Raw genomic sequence first — 20,635 nt, forward strand, 5'->3', positions numbered from 1 at the left:
CTTTTCAAATGATGCTGGGACAACTGTACATCCACACACAAAATAATGAAGCTGGAATCCTACACTTCACATCGTATATGAAAATTAACTCCAAATGGATCAAATATCCAAATGTAAGAGCTAAGGCTATAAAACTCCTAGAAGAAAACACAGGAGTAAATCTTTATGACCTCGCATTAGACAACAGTTTCTTAGATATGACACCAGAAGCACAAACAACCAAAGGAAAAATGGATGAGTTGGATTTCATAAAAATTAAAAAGGTTGTGCTTCCAAGGACACTATCAAGAAAGTGAGAAAACATACAGCATGGGAGAAAATACTACAGGTGGGAAGAATAAGATGCAGTTGGGAGAAGAAAAGTATAGTAGTTGCTAGGTGTGAAAATCTCAAAATTTTGAAGTATTACAAATAAAACAGCCACCCTGAATCACCCCAAAGGGCAGACCCAAGTTATTTTTGTTTTTAGCGTTTATGCCTTTGTAAATCTGAGAAGCAGCCAGGATTCTAGTACATAGCAAAAAGCGATGACAGCACCCTGAAGTGTGTAAGCTTTTGTGTGTACATAGCTATCGAAAGGAAACCAAGGCTAGCTGAATGGGGGAGCATTAGGGCGGCTCTGTGACCACAGCTCAATTTGCCTTCATGGTGTGGCCTCACCTCCCTCACTGATATTCTCAACAATGGGGTAAATAATTCAATAGGGATAATAAGGCTTTGATTTTCCTCTTATTCTCTCACAGTGCTTATGTTCTTGGTACAATATTGATGTACCACAGACAAGCCAGCATGTGAATGTGCTCTGACTGGTTAAGTTACATAGACTTTCTACATTGTAGAGTTCTTCAGTTCCTAAAATCATGGAGCTTGTATTGTTAGAACCAATGAAGTGACTAAAAGAATTTTTAAAAATAAGCCATCAGTCTGCACCTGCATAGGTGAATGAAGGAGAAACACTTTAAAGTCAGGAAAAAAAAAGTATACTTAACATTTAGGATCATCAACCACTGCTGGTTTTCCATAATATATTTCATTCCTGATTTTATCTGAAAGAGATATGATTACTACCACCATTCAAAGAGTGGTACTTTATTAACGAATAAGCTCTTGGCTCATCTTTGAGGTAGATTTCGGATTTAAAATAGACTACCACACTGCTAACTACTTCACCTTAGCTTGTCAATAACATCGAGGCTTCATTCAAGAAACCTACTGTCTTACAATTACCTGAAACCCAGTGATGAATCAAGGTTTTGTGGGGCCTGAACCTCATCTACTTTGGGAAATCATATCTAATAAAAACATGCAAAGTTATGAATACAAAAACTGCTAGGACCCCTCTGAAGACCTTGCAAGGGAGCTATGCAGGTGAGGAGCCCGGAAACCTAAGCTTCATTGAATTTGTGATAAATCCACCTCAGCTGGGGCCTTTTTCCAAACTTATTTAATGCAGGCAACTTATAAACACCCCAGTAATACGTGATTATAGGGTAGTAAAATGACCTAACAGGGTGGCATCTTCCCTTGGTGGCTTGCCTTTGGAAAGAGATGCAATAAAGTTTATATCTCATCATGGCAAATGTTTCCTGAAGCAAATTAGCTTTTTCTATTAGAAAGACTTAGCCCCAAACAAAGACTGACTATACTGGGACAATCTTTTGAGAGTAACTGTGAACGAGTTTTAGGAGTCGAGTACTAATTTCTTTCCAACACCAGATAGTTCTGATTCTTTCACTACCTTTTTCTGTCATTTAAGAGGCACACAAATTCCAAAGGAACAAGTTGGTGCCTCTTCCATTACAAATTTTTTCTAACTTACCACCCATTTTCTACTTCATCACTCCCCTCCCTCACCTTGTTACCCTGCTGCATAGATGCTAGAAGACCACAAGAGCCATATATGGCTCTCATATATGTTTTCCCATCAACATCCATCTTTCTCCTTCCAGCATGAAAGCTTCTTGGGGACAAAGTCCCTGCCCTATGCGTCTTTGTATCCCCAGCAGCTAGTACAGTGGTGACACACAGTGGGCATGACACTCAGGGAATGTTTTTGAATGAATTCATTAATTTTTAAACTGTGATTTATTTATTTATTTCCACAATGTATTTTCCTGGGTTGCCTACATAACTATAGTGAAACTCAGATGCTTATAAGGAACTCTTGGTGTTATAGGATGTTTAGGAAAGGTGGTGAGTTTAAGACGTTGTATTGACGCTACTAAAATCTCCTGGTGAAGGGGTGTCATGAGCCTGCTCTCCGTTGTGCTGGCAAAAGAAAACCTGACCCTGGTGCTCTCTCCCCAAGGTAGGCATCAGCAAACTAACAAGGGAAAGGAAGGAGGCCGCTAAAGATAGGCATCTGCAGGAATTGCTAATCCAGCTCCAGACACAGCCTCAACACCTTCATTAACCAAAATGTGTGAACTGTGTGAAACTGGATTTCTGAACCACAAGACAGGTAAGAGAGTCTTTTCCAAAGCCAGGTGTAGAAGAGCTCTTTACCTTGAGTCTAAAATCGCCTTCGGGCCACTGAACGTACCCACTATCATTTCCTTGTGTCATGAGAAATCACAGAATTTTTGAGCTGAAGGGGTGTAAAACCCACACTTCTTATTGAAGAGTAGTCAGCAAAGAAAGTATATTGAATTAGGCTACAACAATGTATTTTCCTTATATTTTTCACACTACAGCTGAACACAACATCTTTTTCCATACCGCAAAGGTTCCTACTGGCAACAGATAATTCACTTCAGAGATATATGCTTTTTGAAAAATAATGTTCTGGGTGGCTGGGGAGAGCCCTGTGGTGTGTGTTCAGGAGTTCTTTCTGCTTTACCATTTAAAAGAGCTAATAATGGTTGGGGAAGCACCCACACCTTTTGCTCCCTGAAGAACTGGGTGCTAAACTTAGTTCTTTGCAGCTCTGGGTTGCATACCTTTTAAGCAGTTAGGAACTTTGCACATGAGCAGGAATCAAAGTTAAATTCAAAAGCGGAACTTCACGGACCACTCGCATAGTGGAGAGGCATCAGTGGGATTCCATGACAACGCTAATCTGAGCGTTTTTGCTGGGTGCCTTTTATTGCCCGTGCCAAAGATCAGTACTATGGAAAGCAGAGCGTTACATATATATGGGTTAAACAAGTCTCTTGGCCTCTTTGTACCTTAGTTTCCTCATTTGAAAAAAAAATAAATGGCTCTCAAGACATACTTTCCAGAATTCAAACTGGGCTTACACCGAGCTAACCAATAACTTCATGGTGTTTTTACACACAGTTTTTTACATGTATTCATCTTCTTTTTCACTTACAACGTGTGTAAAAAGCGCATTCCATGCCAGGCCTGAAACGTTCCAAAGCTCAGTTCTGTGAGTGAATTGCAACCAAGATTTCTACAAAAAGAGACACAAGCAAAAGAAGAAGAAAAATACATATTCTTTCAGAACAGTTATCGTTTGGCAATAATTCTAATTTACATATGATGAAACATAACATCTCTACTCCCTCCATACACTAATGAAATCTCACTGTGGAAGATACTATGATTTATACTTTCATGATTTTATATGTGGTGCATTAGATACAAAATAGTAAATGCTCATTAAATACTTGTGTTAAGTGATCTTTATTTCTCTAGAAAGGCAGCACTATTGACATTTTGGGCTGGATAATTCTTTGCTGTGGGAGGCTCTCCTGTACACTGTTGGATGTTTAGTAGCATCTGTGGCCTCTGTCCACTAGATGCCAGGAGCATATACAGTTCTGACAAGCAAAAATGTCTCCAGACACTACCAAATGTCACCTGCGTGCAAAATCACCCTGGTTGAGAACCACTGCTCTACAATGATTCACTCTGATCCGTTTAATAACTCTCACACTAAGCTTTGCTAGAGACAAAAAGGATTTGCTACAAAATTTCAGTAGGAATTTTAATTATATTTCAAAATGAGTAACAAATTAATTTTATAAAAATTAAGCTTTATAAAAATTCCAAATATAATGAAGTTATAGTTGTAACTTACATAAACTGCAAAAAAGGTAGTGGTTCAAATGTACGTCTTTCGATAGACTGTATTTTATTGCAGGATAAATCTCTAGGAAAAGTAAAAGGAGAATATTGCTTCAATTAGCTATTAGATATCTAATTAGTAGGAATAACTAGTAGAGGTTAGAATGATAATAATAAATAAGAAGCTTTGGTCTAAATTCCAAACCTTAGGAGTTATTATTTGGACCTTCCAGAGCCCCTAACCCTGCCTTTACCTCTCTTAAGAGTCTCACCTTGAGGATCTTCATAAATTAAATATACAACTATAGATCTTGATAGATTTTGGAGGTAATCTTTCCTGAGAGCAGAAGCATTGATTAGATTCCACCTTTTGTGGTCTTATCAAATTCTAGATTATGAGCTCAAAGTTTTTATCTCTATATATCATTATAATTTCTAATATTCAAAGAAATATTCTTATATTTACACACTTCCCAGTATAGTTCTGTTTTTCTAGGCCAATTCATTACCAGAAGAAATAAAAGATACCCTTTCACACAACTTGAAAGGAAGTTACTCCTCTCAATTAATATGTAACTTTAATTCAGTATTACACTTTCTATCATATTGACTTTTATTCGAAAATACCTAGTCTTGACTATAGCTATGTTATTTCCATTGATTCCAGCTTAGTCTCTCATTTCACCTGGATGGGTATAACTGTCTTCTGACTGGTGTTTCCATCTCTTCGCTCTCCGTTTCTAAGCCATCCTCCACACGATCCCCAGATTAACTCTCTGGAAGTTGTTCTCAAATACCAGCATCACTTGTGAATTTATTGAAGATACAAATATTCAGCCCTACTGGGGACCTCTTGAATCAGTAACTATGGGGGTGGAGCTTGTGTTTTCACAAGCCCTCCCAGTGGTTGGTTCTGTTGCAGGCTCAAGCTTGTCCTAAAGACCTGCTGTGGTAACATGGTAGCTGGGCATGTTATCCTTGGCTTGGCCTCCAAAGCCCTAGATGATCTGGCTCTCATCTCCTACTCTTCCCACTTGTACTCTACAGGTACTCAGAGTATTTTTCCTGTGTTCTGCCTTTCTCCCACTTTCCTTCTGCAAGCTTATTCTTCCCAAGATGTCTGTCATTGATACCCAATGGCCCTTTGAGGTCCCATTTAAAGAGCATTGCTCTAGTAACATCTTCCCTGATGCAATTTGAAGTCTTCTTTCCCTCTTTTGTGCTCCAGTACCAACTTATAGCTCTCATTGCCCATATTCATTTCTTTCTTTAAATATAGCTATTTTTGCAACCCATTTCCTCTGAGCATAAACTCCTTCAAAGTATGGACTAGATCCTGCTTATGTGCATCGTCTATCATGTTTAAAGCCAACGCGTGGACCTAAAGCAAACTCAAATATTTATAAAATCAAAATATAGCTGGAGAGTGGATAGAAGGAGGAAATGACTGTTTTAAAAGCAATGTGATTTTATTACTTCATGATGCCTCCACAGCACTTTGTCATTATGGTTTGACCTTATATGTTTATTTTCCCTGTGAGATCATGAGCTGCTAAAAGGAAACCTGTCTTACCCGTCGTCGTGTTTACAACACTAGGCATAGTGCTTATTAGCATATTCTTTTTTCGCTTTTTTATTGATTGGCTTTTTTTTTTTAAGAATGAGAATACTTATGCTAACGTGAAATAATCAGATTATAAAGTATTTCATAGTAGAAGTAATGAAGGGCCTTGTCCACTGAGCACTTATCTTATTTGTTTTTTTCCAAACTGTGTTTGTAAGGGTTGGAGCCCAGATGGCAGAGAAGAGATTAATATAAAGGTGATTGTCCCTTAAGGCTTGGAAGGTTTGATAATTAAAAGAACTATTTTTAGGGTCATGTGAGTCTCTTTATACCCACTTCCCTTAAGCCTTTAACATTTGCAAGAAGAATCTATTTGCTAAAGAGGATCATTAATTGGTTTAATAAGGATTAATGACATACACAGCTTTGGATGCCATGGACAAAGGACAAAAACTGAGCTTTTATAGCAAAAAACACTGTTATCTCCTTATCCCTAAATAAAAAGAAATACTAGGCAAGCATTTCCTCTTTGATAAAGAAGCTGGAGAGGGAATTCCCTGGCTGTCCAGGGGTTAGGAGTGGGCGCTTCCACTGCTGGGGACCTGGGTTCAATCCCTGGTCCGGGAACTAAGATCCCACAAGTCCTGTGGTGTGGCCCCAAAACCAAACCAAACAAACAAAAAACAAGAAAAAAAAGACTGGAGAGATTTTTGTTAGGGGCATTATTGATATGCTTATTTAGTGTAAACATTTGTAAATATACCACTTAACCATCATCTTAAACATTCTTAATATTGGCATCACAATTCCTGCATTGAAATCCTCAACAACAGCTTGTTCTTTTGGTAACTTAATGTGTTCTTAACAATACACATTCTTTTTTTAAGATTTTTTTTTTTTGATGTGGACCATTTTTAAGGTCTTTATTGAATTTGTTACCATATTGCTTCTTTTTTTTTATGTTTTGGTTTTGTGGCCATGAGGCATGTGGGATCTTAGCTCCCTGATCAGGGATCGAACCCGCACCCCCTGCATTGGAAGGCAAAGTCTTAACCACTGGACCACCAGGGAAGTCCCTTGACAATACTGTTTACATAATTCATCTGCATAAATATTTAATATTTAAATGTTAATTCAATTTAGATTAAATTATCAAAGTTATGAGTTAATAGCATTCATATTAATGTAAAGGGTCTATATTTTCTTGTCCTGTAGGTGACAATTTGAGGTTAACTTTAATTCCTCTCATTTCACTAAACCAACTTTTTCAAACCTTTGCTGTAAAGGCCAGATAAGTAAATATTTTAGGCTTTGCAGGCCACATACAGTGTGTGTCACTTATTTTTCTTCGTTTCTTTTTTTTCTCATTTACAGCCCTTTAAAAATCACTTTTAACTTATGGGCTGTATAAAAACGGACTGTGGGCCACATTTGATGCATAGGTCATAAACAAAATATAAATACAGGTGGAGATTATATGAACACTTATATAACAAGGTTCATATGGGAGTCTATAATTGCTCAGACCTCATTACCTCTTTTCCTCTACAACTAAAGTGTATTTTTCTATCTATACCTTGCCTATATAATTAAAAAATTAAAAATGAATAGGAGATATTAAGGGCTAGTGATGGGCTGGGGCCCTACACAGACTTACAGAGCTGTAGAAGTTTATTGCTAGAAGAAATTGAAGAGATTATCTAACTTGAACCCCTTAATTACTTTATAGATAATCTACTTTATAGATAAGAACTCATAAATAAATATGATTAACTTACAAATATCGGAGGGGTAGCAAGCCTTCAAATGAGTCTTTATGTAATTCAGTCAAATAATTTTCACTGAGATTTCTGAAAGATGAAAAGGTTATCTCTGGATCAAAATGCAAAATAACTACAACTATATACTACATAGGACTAACTCCTATATGTGAAGGAAAGCTGGGTAATGATGCCACCTAAACAACCTAATTCTTATTTAATTTAGGGATGGTGATTTCTGCTCTGTTTTCACTTATACCTTCTTTTCACGTCCTCCTTTGTGTCCATCTCTCTCCATCACGCACATGTGCCTGCACACGCACACACACACACACACACACACACACACCACCCACTCTTCCTACCAAATCATATAGTTAATGTCTACTCTCTAGATCACAAAGTCTCTGTTAGAACCCAGCTGTGGGTGGCATCAACGTTGCAGAGCTGCCCTTCCCTCCTCTCTTTCCCCAAACCTTAATGGGAAGTCCCACACAGAACTGTATCAGGGCAAATGAAGCCATCTGAATTTTTCCCCCATTAAAATTTTTTTGAAAACTAATCTGTGCATAAAATATACATAACTTCAATAATTCAATTGAACAACTGTTCAACTGTTTAATAATTACAAAACAGATCCCCACGTAACACCATTCATGTCAAGAAAGAATCCTGCCAGCATCCCAGAAGCCCCCTGTGTGCCCTTTTCCAGTCACAACCCTCTCTCTGACTTCCTAGAGGTAACCACTATCCTGACTTTAATAATAATTTCCTTGCTTTTTAAATGTAGTTTTGCCTTTTCTCTATCAGCCATAAACAACACAGTTTAGTCTTGCTTGTTCTTGAACTTTATATAAGTGGAATCATATTATATGTATTATTTGCCACATTGCTTCTTTCATTCAACACTATTTTGTAAAATTATTTCATTTTTGCCTGTAGTATGTAGTGTTGCATGTCCAGCTACCTGAGGCTTCTGAGTATTTGAAAGTGGCTAATGTGACTAAGGAGTTGAATTTTTAATTTAATTAACTTTAATTATTCTAAAATTAAAAAAAACTGATACTCAATGTAATTATTGGAAAATATGTTAGCAACAATTTGCATATGTGATATTACTTTTTCGACTGTAAATTTTATGAAATATAAATACCGATCAAGTATTTGTAGTAAAATTTAGAAACCAAATTGTGATTTCAAAGAGTTAGTATGGGAAAGAAATGTAGATTCTCTCATTAACTTTTTTTTTTTTTTAACATCTTTATTGGGGTATAATTGCTTTACAATGGTGTGTTAGTTTCTGCTTCATAACAGTGAATCAGTTATACATATACATATGTTCCCATATGTCTTCCCTCTTGCGTCTCCCTCCCTCCCACCCTCCCTATCCCACCCCTCCAGGCTGTCACAAAGCACCGAGCCGATATCCCTGTGCCATGGGCTGCTTCCCACTAGCTATCTACCTTACTACGTTTGTTAGTGTGTATATGTCCATGACTCTCTCTCTCATTAACTTTTATATTGAGACATGTAGATATGATATTACTTTGGATATTTTAAAGTACTTAGTATGAAAACAACGTAGAATATATTATTAATAATGTATAAAATGAGTACATGTTAAAATGATAATATTTTGGATATAAGGGTTAAGTAAAAGAAATTAACATATATTTCATCTGTTTCATTTTATTTTTAAGTGGCTATCAGAAAACTTAAGATTACTTATGTGGCTTGCATTATGTTTCTGATGAAGTGTATGACTTCTGAGTATGATTATACCACACTTCATTCATTCAACTGTTGGTGTAGACTGAGATTTTTCTAGTTTTTATTTATTAAAAACAGTACTGCTTTGAACATTCTTGTATTTGTATCCTGATACATATTTGTCTGAGTTTGTCTAGGATGTATTAGGGATACAAAACTGTTTCCTAAAAGTTGTGCTATTTCAAGCTGGCAGGTTGAAACATGTCAGGTCTCCACCCCTTCAACTTCCACCAAAATCGCTAAGAATAATACAAAAGATATAACATAAAATTCACAACCTTAGCTCAATGTGTGGGGGCAGCTGCACAAATGCCCCCCTACCAGAAACGGCCCGGAGCTACCTACAGGGTGAGCCGTTGGAATAGTGTGGTAGGAGCAGCCTACAGCACACATCAACCCCACATCTTCCCTCCTTGGTCCAGGCAGCAAAAGGTGTCTTCCTCTAGGCAGGAGCAATTGGTGTTATAAAGGGGACAAGGTCCCAGAACCCTGGAAGAAAGGTATGCACTCCCTGACTAGCCACCAGAAGGCACCTTCCACCTCTGCCTTATTCTCAGGGGAACCCATTGGGAGTAATAAGCCCCAACAGCTCATTTCACTTCTCCCCTAAAGCTGGGAAACAAACGCAGTAGAATCTCAACTACAAAGATGAATTACACTCAGGAATGACCAAACAATGTGAGAAAGCCAACTCCATTAAGGACAGAAAACAAAAACAAACATAAGAGCTTATAGCCAATGAATCAGAGTTAACAAAGCACAAGAGAACCTTAGGACAGCACAATTATTACCCTCAGACAGATGTAAGCAGATAATACATCCATTAATCAACTCAGGAATATACGAATGAAAAGTGTTAGCAATAATAAGAAAAGAACTCAGTATATGAGCAGCAGAAATGACAGTTAAAGAATAAATTAGGAAACTGAAAGATCCAGCCAATGACTTCTCAAGAATGCAGAACGAAGGGAGCAAGAAGGATTCACCGTCAAGCCTGACCCCTGGGTCTGCCCGAGGAATGTCAAGCACTTTGCTTCCGCTGGTCTCACACTAAAGACTAGGAACATGCTGCGGGGAGGAGGGGGTGGTGGTTTGCACCAGTTTCTTATATCTGATAAGCAGGAAGGCACATAGCCTGTATCCCAAGAGTGGAGTGAGGGAGTGGTAGAGAGAGCCAGTACGGAAGAAACTCTATAAGATGTCAAAGGTAGGTTTCTCTTGCCTGGAAGAATTCCCTTCCTTGCAGGTGATATTCACAGTGGTACATCCTTCAGGAGGCTTGGGGATCTGAGCACAGGTTATGTTGCCTTGTGAAACTATCTCCACTGAATTCTGCATTTAAAACGTTCTGCTTTTCACTCACGGTGTCTCTTGGTCATATATTTATATTAATTCCATCTCATAGCTTAATTTCAGCTCATAAATTAATTCTTTACTCATAGCTTATGAGAATTAAAATATTACTACCTGGAAACTCTGCAACTCAGTTATTAAGGTGGTTCATATTATAGAGAATATAGTCACACACATTTTTAAAAGATCACTAAAACAAAAACACAAAAGACTTCAATTCCCACAAAGAACTCTTGGAGCCCTGAGCATGATTCAAAGACCCTGACCTCAATTTGAAATTCACCATTTTAGGAGGAATCGCAGTGATTGTCAGAATATATGTTAGGGGGAATGGTCAACAGATGATGTTAAGATTGTTTTCTCACCTCTAAGTAGTGGTTTCATATTTCCATGGAAATGATTCAAAAAGAAAAAAACCAAATCAATATGTCCAACGACATGTATGGTAACCCTTTTCATACCATCAAAGCTAGGAAAAAACTCTACCTCCCCATATCGCATAACAAAACTGTATGTATATACCATAAATGATATACAAACATCACAGGAAATGACGGTGTATGAAGAAAGGCTACACAAAAGTGGAGCTCATATATACTAATTATAATTTTGAACGTTGACAAGGATTCAGTAAGTACAGCAAAGAGATGGGGCTGGTCCTCAACTCTCTCCGGCACTGTCTTCTCTGATTGGCTGATGCCCATATCAGATTGGTTAGAGTTTGAATATCATGGTTGGACAGGGGCTAACCAAACAGTATGTATTTCAAATTAATTGGGTTTCTTTCTGTGAAGATGTTTGCATGACAGGACAGTAGAAATTTTAAAACTAACAATGGTAAATTCAACCTGGAAGTAAAGTTTAGACTGAGAATGAGTCAGTCACCAAAAAATTACCCAAAAAGGGGCTTCAAATAAGCAATAACTGAATAACTGAAATAAAATACATTAATCTGTAGAACTTCAAATATTCATTTTGACTGAAGAAAATATTTTAAAACTATGGGGAATCAGAGTTAAAGCCAGATCTAAAACTTTCTCACACCATGAAAATATCAAAACTAGGCATGAAGTAACATTTAAGAAAGACCAGGGTTCAGGTCTAAGGCAATCTTCTGAATTTCACATTCATTCTTGATTCTGTATTACTGACAATTAACCTTCTCTCCACCTCCGAATCTTGTAGGAAATTGAGAGGGCTCAGAGTTTGTTTGTTTGATTGATTTAACTATATATATAATGCAAACAATAGGCCTTTCTGGAACTGATTTACTCTCCTTCCCCTCCTTTCTTTCTCTCCAAAGTACTTAGCAATGCTTGAAATTATATCTATCTATTTATTATACTTATATACTTATTTCTATTTATCTGTAAACCCCCTGAGAACTGGGATACTTGGGCTGTTTCATTCTTGGGTCTGTAACCCTAGCATGTAAAACAGTTCGTGGCATATAGTACGTACTCGAAAAATATTTATTGAGTGAATTCAGAAAGTGACAAATTATCAACTATCAGATACTTTTATTTAAAACAAGTTATCCGTTTATCATCACTCATGAGGATAATTACGGGAAAAGAAATGTCTTTTTTCTCCCCTACATTTGTGACTCAATCTTTTGAGGCAAGAATCCTTTGAGAATTTCATAAAAGCAATGGTGCTTTTCCCTAAAAAACTGCACTTTCTTGAACACACGCAGAAGTGTGCACGCAATTTCGACTTGTGGATCATCCTTTTAGGGCAGAGGTCTGTGAATAGAGAGGACTGAATGCAGAGTGCCAACCTTGGATGGGAAATAAAAGTACATCTCAGTTTTCACAAATCTCTAACTAAAACCAGCACTTCCTTCCATTATGAATGTAGGCAACGAACCACAGTAGATCAGCAGTATAGTTAATTTGGTCCCCAATAGAAATCACAGGTCACTTCATATCACGTATATGCTGCAGATACCACAAAATATCATTTATTCTCATCACTACCCTGGAGTTATAATATTTATTAGACCTACCACTATATCTTGTTATTTAAAGTGTTAAGAGAAGCATATTTATTACTATTTCACTAATTTTAAAAATTCTGAAAACTATTTCAATATAGTTGGTTTCCTTTGTTTTTGTATATATTTTGACTTATTATACATTTTAAAACATTATCCCAAGAACATAAGCTTCTGCAGCTTGCCAAAGAGTTATACACGGGGGAGCAGGAGGGAGGTTAAGAAATTCTGCTTTGGGGAACCACTGACCTCAAGTTAGGAACCTCTGCTTATAAGGTATAAACCTCAAGCTGACTTAGAAATCTTCAAACCTTACCAGACTCGTGTTATAGTGTACCGCCTCACAAACACATGCTTTTTAAAAATTAAATTTTTAATTTGAATTTATCTTTAAAAAATATGTAATATATATTCACATCTCAAAATTCCAAAAATATGTAGCACACAATTCAAACTTTTTCTCTTACCTCTGTCCCTCAGTCTACCACCCCCCTCCACTCCCAGAGGAAATTAAGTTATCTATTTCTTGTGCCAAATGACTTTCATTTTTCTTACAAGATTGGGAAATAAAATCTCCAAGTTAGGTACTATCATGGGAAATATAAACTACATATAGTATTTAGGAAATCTGTAAATTTAAAAAAGTGCTTGGTTCTAGCATTTTTTTCATTACCAATAAGATATCAGACTAAGGGGGCATATCTTTAAGGGTGGTCATAATACCAGTTTTTAGATTGACTGTTATGTCTTTTGTTATTAATTCAGAAGTCATTTATGACATCTATTCAAGTTGAACTAAGGATATGACCACAGACTGTCATGAAAATTACTTTGAATGTTTTTTTTTCCAAAATAACTTATGTGTCTAAACTGACTTTTTCTACAAATCAATAAAAAAATAGTAACAGAAAAATGGGCAAAGGACAGACAATTCAGGGATAAAATACAAATGTTCAGTAAACATATAAAGATATTTAATTTCGCAAATAATAAGAAAATTCAAATTCAGACAGGACCCCTTTTATTCATCTGTCAGATTAGCAAAAAAAAAACCCAAAAAGTGAGACTCTCCAGTGGTGGAAGGGTGTGGGGAAATGAATGTCATCACAGCATGATGAGTGGAGGATAAGCTGGTACAACTTTTTTTTTTTTTTCTGGCACAAATTTTTTGAAGGCAATTAAAATTTTATACCTAAATAGTCTTCACCCCAACAATCCCATTTCTAGATAACTATTCTATAGAAATAAACGACCAGGCTCACAAAAATGCACGTACAAGGATATTCATTGCAGCAGTGCAAGTAACAAGAAAACTGGACATAATCTAAACCTCCTTCAACAGGGGCATTATTAAACTATAACACATTCATACTATGGAATATTATGCAGGAGTTTAAAGGAATGGGGTAACCCTCTATGTACTGGGAAGGAAAGAAATCTAAGACATATCATGAAATGAAGGAATCAAGTTTCAGGATATTAATTATGTAAAAAAAGATAAGAAAAACACACAAACCTCTTTTGCTATCTGTAAATATGTATGTACTCAAACGTATGGAAAAGAGTCTGGAAGGATTAATACTAAACTCAAAGTAGCGGGTGTGGGATTAGGGCAAAAGGAGGGTTTTCACTATACCTGTTATTTCACTGTTATATATTGAGAATATAATCATGTATTACTTGTATAATGGAAAATAAGTTTAAATTGTCTCTTACTGATTTTAAAGAGGTCCTGCCAAATTTAATTTTTAAAATAAACACAGAATTTCAATCATTAGGTTGCTTTGGGATATGGAAGGGGAAATACCTTTGCTCACAGGTATTGACCTCAAAATTCTGGACCAAGAAGGATCTTATAATGCAGTTAGGTTTTTGTATTCATATTTGGGGAGAGTATACTCACAGCTTCTCAGCCCAGCAGTATGCCTTCCATATACCTTCATCAATGTAAGAAATAGAGTTTCCTTGGAAATTTCTGTGAAGAAACACAGTTCATATGCTTGAATAGGTAGGAAAAGAATGTAGAGAATAAGGAAAAGAATCATGGCTACCATGTAGGGAATATTCAAATGCAGAAAAGACCAGCTTTTTAATTCCCACAGCTTCCCAGTGTGTACAAGTAATAAAAACATACTGTGAGGCCACTGGCACAAACAATGAGGCATCCCCTCAGAACCTGAACTTCCTGTCTGTCCAAATTCTGGGATACATAATGCCAATTACTTTTTTTCCCAAATCACTTATGTGTCTAAAATGACTCCTGCAAATCAATGAGAAAAATGGCAAACATTTATCAATATCAGCAAATAAATATTAAGAAATCCTATGGCAACACCAAAGCTTTGGCCCAGTGCCCTCAGAATCTCTCCAGGTGTTAGAAGGATACGGGCAATTAGAAATTAGAGGGACTAATACGAAAATAGCTCTTAAACATATTGCGTAGGGAAAAGCACAAGTCACTGAGCAAGGAATAAAGTTATTACCTCATTAGGGGAACAAAATGCAAAGGAAAGAGATCGGAAGGAAGGACACACATCAAAACAGTAACAGGAGTTACCTTATTGGTGGTAGGGAAGGTGGGGTGGAATTTTCACATTTTACCCTATATACTTCTGTGACGTTTCTTTTTTTAAACAGTGAGAATGTATCCATGAATTAGACGTGTTTAAAAGAAGCTGTTAAATGCCTGAGGTTCAGTTTGAACCACTAACTCAGTGGATGACTGAATCTTTAGCTTTAGCTTTGTCCTCTTCCCTCAGCAACAATGGAACTATTCAGTTTATATGCACATTTTTCACGGGAGTCAGAAATAAGTCAAAACGGATACCTGTCTGCCCATCTGCCTGAGGGACATTTCCACTCAAACAGAGCCTTCTGGTTGCTTTATGCTCACCAATAAAAGATGCCTAAGACTGAACTCATCTCCCTCAAACTGACTCTGCTTCCCAACTGCTGTATTTCCACCTGTTATACCATCATCATTCTGCCCATCAACACATGTGATTTTTCTCTTTCCTGTACTACAATCCCCCAACTCCAGTCAATTACTACATCTTGTCAGGTTTTCCTCTGTAGTACTCTCAGGATTTTCTTTCTACTTCCATCACAACTACTCTAATTCGGCCCCTTCTCACTTTACTCCTAGATTTTGATAAAGCATTCTATTTGGTCTCCCTGAATCAAGCTTTCCTCTCTAGATCGCTCTACGTATGAAATCTAAAATCAGCCTCTTGGTTTAATCATTTGTCTCTCTTGCTTGAATACTTGCAGTGGCTCCCCATATCTCACAGCATAACTTTCAAACCCCCATTGCCGATAGTCAAGATATTTTATGATCCTATCTTTCATTGTTGCCTAACCCAGTTCTTTACAGCCAGACTAATCTATTAAATTCTGATCATCCCTGCAGTCACACCTTTGCCTAGACTGTACTGCCTATTATTTCTCTGACAAATCACAGCCAATCTTTAAGTCCCACCTAAAAATTTAGCTTATCCATGCAGCCTTCTGTGACCTCTACACCCCTGTGATTACAGGTTCTGGTGAATTACAGCACGTATCTGTATTTCTCTTAATACTTAATTATATATTACCTCCCTTTTAAGGCATATCCCCTTTCTTCCCACTTGTCATTGTCATGTTCTGGAGACAATGACATATACTTCTGTGCCTCCCACAGTACTTAGCCCTGGGTTGGGCACAAAATGGGTGCTACATATAGAAAGCCAGGGGACAAAGATGAGTTCTAGATATAACTGAGGGATTTAATAATAATAATAGCTAACACTAAAATATATGCTAGGCACTGATAGAAGAGCTTTACTTATATTAACTCATCTAAATCTCCCAATGAGATTGGAGTCATTGGGAGATTTAGCAGTCATAGGAGTCATCCTATGAGATGATGACTACCATAATCCCCATTTTACAGATGAGGAAGTTGAGTCATAAAGCTAATAAATGACAGACCTGGGTTCAAAGCCAGGTAGTCTGGCTCCGGAATCTCTACTCTTAAACACATTGTTGTATTACCACCAATGAGATGGGGAGAGGACATGTTGCTGTAAAGAGGATGGAGTAAAGGTGGGAGAAGAGTAAATCTTAAGGAATTAAATAATGGGGAAAAAAATGGAAAAGGAAAAAATAAGGGCAATTAAAAGTAAAAGACTGGAGGAGGGGGAAAAATAGTAAGAAGGAGAATGAAGATAAGGAATCATTGACAAACAAAAGGTGGAAACACAAAGTCAGTCAATGTGGATTGGGGAGATAAGGAGGACCCAGGAAGACCTGAAGAAAGGCTGCCAGTTCAGGCAGGATGCAGAGAACAAATGAGGAAGGGTAATTCTTACAGGATGGTGAAGGTGCCGTTGTAGGCATTAGGCTCTGGCTCAGGCACTCTGTGGAGCTTCTGCTTTGGGCTGAGACCAACACACGACAGCATCTCATTTTTGCAGGTACACAGCTCACATATGCTGATGTTTGTGGTGGCATTCTGTTCCGGCTGCTTCTTTTCTGGGGTATATTTTATACCAGGAAGACCTGTGGATACTGAATTCTGAGACGAAGGAAAAAGAACCGTCTCAGATGGCCTTGGTTGCTGAGATATGTTAACTCCCAGGTCCACAGGTGGAACTGTGACTTGAGACAGGTTTGGTTGTTCAAGTGTCACCTCAGGGTGTTTTGGAGGGGGAGCTGTAGTCTGCTGCCGGGCTGTAGAATGTTCAGACTCTGTAGTAGGTTCTGGAGTTGTGGTAAGCTCCAGGTTCAAAGGTTTAACTGTGATACTGGGTGATGTTGGAGGCTCAGTGTGATCCTGATCTGGTGTTGGAACTATTCGATTATGATATACTGGAGGCTGAGCTACAAAAACCTCCTTAGGTGGTTCTGCAGGCTGGGTTAAGGTCTCCTGCATGACTGGAGAAGGTTCATCCTCCTTAGTGGGTTCTGGCCTTCTGGTCAGTCCAAGGTCCAATGGTTGAATTGTGACCTCAATCAAGGTTGGGTGGTGAGCCTGAACTTGCTCTGGATTTAGAAATGTCATCTCGGGGTATGGTGGTTGAATTGGGGGTCCTCGGTGAACTGGAAAAAATTCAACATTTTCAGAGGGGATTGGATGCTCATCTGAAAATTCCTGCCAGACTAACAAAGGTTCCAACTGCTCAGAGGACACTGTAGACTGAGCCGAGGTTTCTTGTTGGGGTGGAGAAGTTTCAGCCTCATTAGTGAACGCTGGAGTTACGATAAGTGTAAGACCCACAGGTTTAACAGTGACATCGGGCCGCTGCAGAAGCTGAGCTTGATCCTGACCTAGAGGAGAAACTGTTGTCACAGGATGCTCTGGAGAGAAAACTACAGTCACATTAGAGAGCCCTGGAGACTGAGTTGGAGAGGATTCAAACTCACCAAGAGGCTCTCGAGGCTGAGCTATGGCTTCCTCCTGGGTTGCAGAAGCTTCAGCTTCTCCAAAAGACTCTGAAAGCTGAGCTGGGGTCTCCTGCTGGGTTGCTGGAGGCTCTGTAGGCTCAGAAGGCTGAGTTGGTTGTTCCTTTTCACTTGGAGAAGGCTCAGCTTCCACAAGAGGCTCTGGAGGCTGACCTGTGGTCTCCTGCTGGACTGGAGAAGGTTCAACCTCCTCGGGGCTCTCTGGAGGCTGAGATGGGGTGTCCTGCTGGACTGGAGAAGGTTCAACCTCTTTGGTGACCTGTGGAGTTATGGTAAGTGCTAGATCCAGAGGTTTAACAGTGACATTGCACACGTTTGACTGCTGAGCTTCATTTACCTCATGGTGTGCTACTAGTCGAACTACAACCTCCTGATGTGTCTCCAAGAGCTGGGCGAGGGCCTCCTGAGGACTTGAAGTTTCTAGTTCCTCGGGGGCCTTTGAAGGCTGAGATGGAGCCTCCTGCTGAAGTGGTGGTGGTTCTACCTCTTCAGTGGGCTCTGGTTGCTGAGGCTGTTTCTCTACCTGGGGTAAAAAAGATTCAACCTCCTCAGGGGTCTGTGGATGCTGGGCAGGGGCCTCTTGCTGGCGTAAAGATTCAGCCTCCTCAGTGAGCTCTGGATGACAAATTTGGGCCTCCTTCTGGGATGGAGAAAGTTCAGCTTCCTCTGGGGGCTCTGGAGGTTCATCTGGGCCACCCAGAAAAGCCCTAGATAGGCTCTCCTCAGGATGAAAGGCATCCATACTGGGATCTAAATAATCACCCTGCAACTGTTGTTCTAGACCCTGAGGGTGTTTTTCAAATTGGCCTGTTGACGCTTTGGCAAGCCGTTGACGCTGAAGTAGATCTTTCTTCAGGTTTGGGGGTGAAACAATAAACTTCATTGGTTTTGAGCTCTTACTACCTAGAGGTGGAACAGGTATTTCAACTGATTGGTGACCTTCAGCCTGATCTAGACCTATGTTTTCAGTCTTACTTTTGTGTCGAGAAGGCAGAACCAAGGGCTGATTCTGATCCCAGTCTGGCACTGGAACCGCCTCTGGGATCTTTTGATGTTGGGTTTGCTTGTTATTCAGATCCTGATGTGGAACAGCAAACTGATGTGGCCCTGTAGGCAGCTCTGCAACGGAACCCGTGTCCGGGTATGGAGCCTCAGTCTCGGTCAACTCCTGATGACGCGGGGCCAACATCTGGACTGGAGACGAGGACGTCAAGTAATTAAAGCCCCCGGCTTCTGCCAGGGGTGTAAGGGCATGGGGCAATTTGGGAGGGGGGTCTGAGGCGTATGAAGACCAAGCCTCTGTCAGCCGCGGGGGGTTGGGGGTCACCTGGACGGGGCCCAGGGCCCACTCCGGAGGCTGAACTGCTTGGACTTGAAGCCACAGTTGTAGCCACGTGAGGAAGAGCCGTGGCAACCAAAGGCGCAGCCGGGACATAACGTGCGGCGGCTCCCAGGCGCAGTGACCCAGGCCAGTGAGGAGCCGGAGCCACATCCTGCATCCGAGCTGAACCACTATGCCAGTGCCGACACCAGCGCTCACGTTAGCCACCGCGCGCCCCTCCCCCGCCTAACGTTCCACCCGTTATTTATGACATCTTTAGTTACGTCACCTTTATTAGGTTCGTGCGGAGATCCAATCCGTGCCACCAGAGTGGGCTTTTTTCCCAGAGTCCCCAGGGCGCAAGCCATCCTTCCCCTTGCAAAGGCGACAATTACCTCCTGCCGGGCCCTCTTCCCAACTCCTCCCTACCCTCCCTGGCCCCAAACAATGAGGCGGGATTTGGGCTGCAGACCCAAGTGGCCCCAACCTCCAGCAGCCCAGGGTCCGAGGGGGATTCGAAAGGATGCAGAGCTTCCCGAGGAAACCACACGACGTGGCATTCTGGGAAATTCAAAAGTGCTAATCCAGTTCTGGCAATCTGAACTCTTCCTCCTCAGAGCTGAAGTCTGAGAGACATTCTTCCTCCCTTTGGCCACACGGCTGACAAGAAAAGTAGCTGACCAGCAAAATGAGCACCAGTTGGGTGGCGGGAGGGGAACACATCTTACAATTATTTGAAAATGTTGCGTATATATGTCCATGCCAATCTCTCACTTTGTCACAGCAGCCCGGTGGTTTGTGACCACCTAGAGGGGTGGGATAGGGAGGGTGCGAGGGAGGGAGACGCAAGAGGGAAGAGATATGGGAACATATGTATATGTATAACTGATTTACTTTGTTATAAAACAGAAACTAACACACCATTGTAAAGCAAATATATTCCAATAAAGATGCTAAAAAAATGAAAAACAATAAAATAAAATAAAATGTTGCCATTTCCTCCAAACTCTCAGTATTCACATCTCATTATTAATTCACCACTCTCTTATTAGGGGTTACCACTGAATCAGTGATGACTCCAGAACTTCTGTAGGAGGGGTTTGGGGCAGATGAGCAATTCATTCTGGGAAAGAGAGTCTAAAACCAAGTGAGTGGCCCTTTACATTAGCATGGGAAAACTTCTCCCACCCCACCTTTTCTCAACAGAGCCATTAATCTAGAAGAAGCTACAGTGTCACTTTTCAGAGGTTTTCCCTGTGAACACACATGGAGAAGACACTTAGAAAGTTAAAGTCAGCATGTTAAGTAATTTTCTTGAAATACTGTAACTAGCACCCAGTTTACCTTCTTCACAGGCCTTTTCATAATCTATTTAATTTTAGTCCTTTTTAATTGTCTGGTACACCTTTAACACCTAA

The 20,635-nt window shown here is 39.5% G+C and overlaps 1 protein-coding gene across 1 annotated transcript in view; it reads right to left on the bottom strand.

The window, feature by feature from the left end:
- Nucleotides 1–19,388, bottom strand: part of LOC136139078 (leucine-rich repeat-containing protein 37A2-like) — a 40,902-nt gene extending 21,514 nt beyond the window's left edge. The window contains exons 1-6 of the mRNA XM_065897993.1: nucleotides 18,531–19,388; nucleotides 16,804–18,401; nucleotides 14,358–14,429; nucleotides 7,354–7,425; nucleotides 4,025–4,096; nucleotides 3,314–3,394 (exon numbers count right to left, since the gene is read on the bottom strand). Coding sequence (XP_065754065.1) covers nucleotides 3,314–3,394; nucleotides 4,025–4,096; nucleotides 7,354–7,425; nucleotides 14,358–14,429; nucleotides 16,804–18,401; nucleotides 18,531–19,388 — 2,753 coding nt within the window. The remainder of the gene's footprint in view (nucleotides 1–3,313; nucleotides 3,395–4,024; nucleotides 4,097–7,353; nucleotides 7,426–14,357; nucleotides 14,430–16,803; nucleotides 18,402–18,530) is intronic.
- Nucleotides 19,389–20,635: the final 1,247 nt, after the last annotated feature.

This window comes from Phocoena phocoena, chromosome 19, assembly GCF_963924675.1.
Source record: "Phocoena phocoena chromosome 19, mPhoPho1.1, whole genome shotgun sequence".
NCBI lineage: Eukaryota > Metazoa > Chordata > Mammalia > Artiodactyla > Phocoenidae > Phocoena > Phocoena phocoena.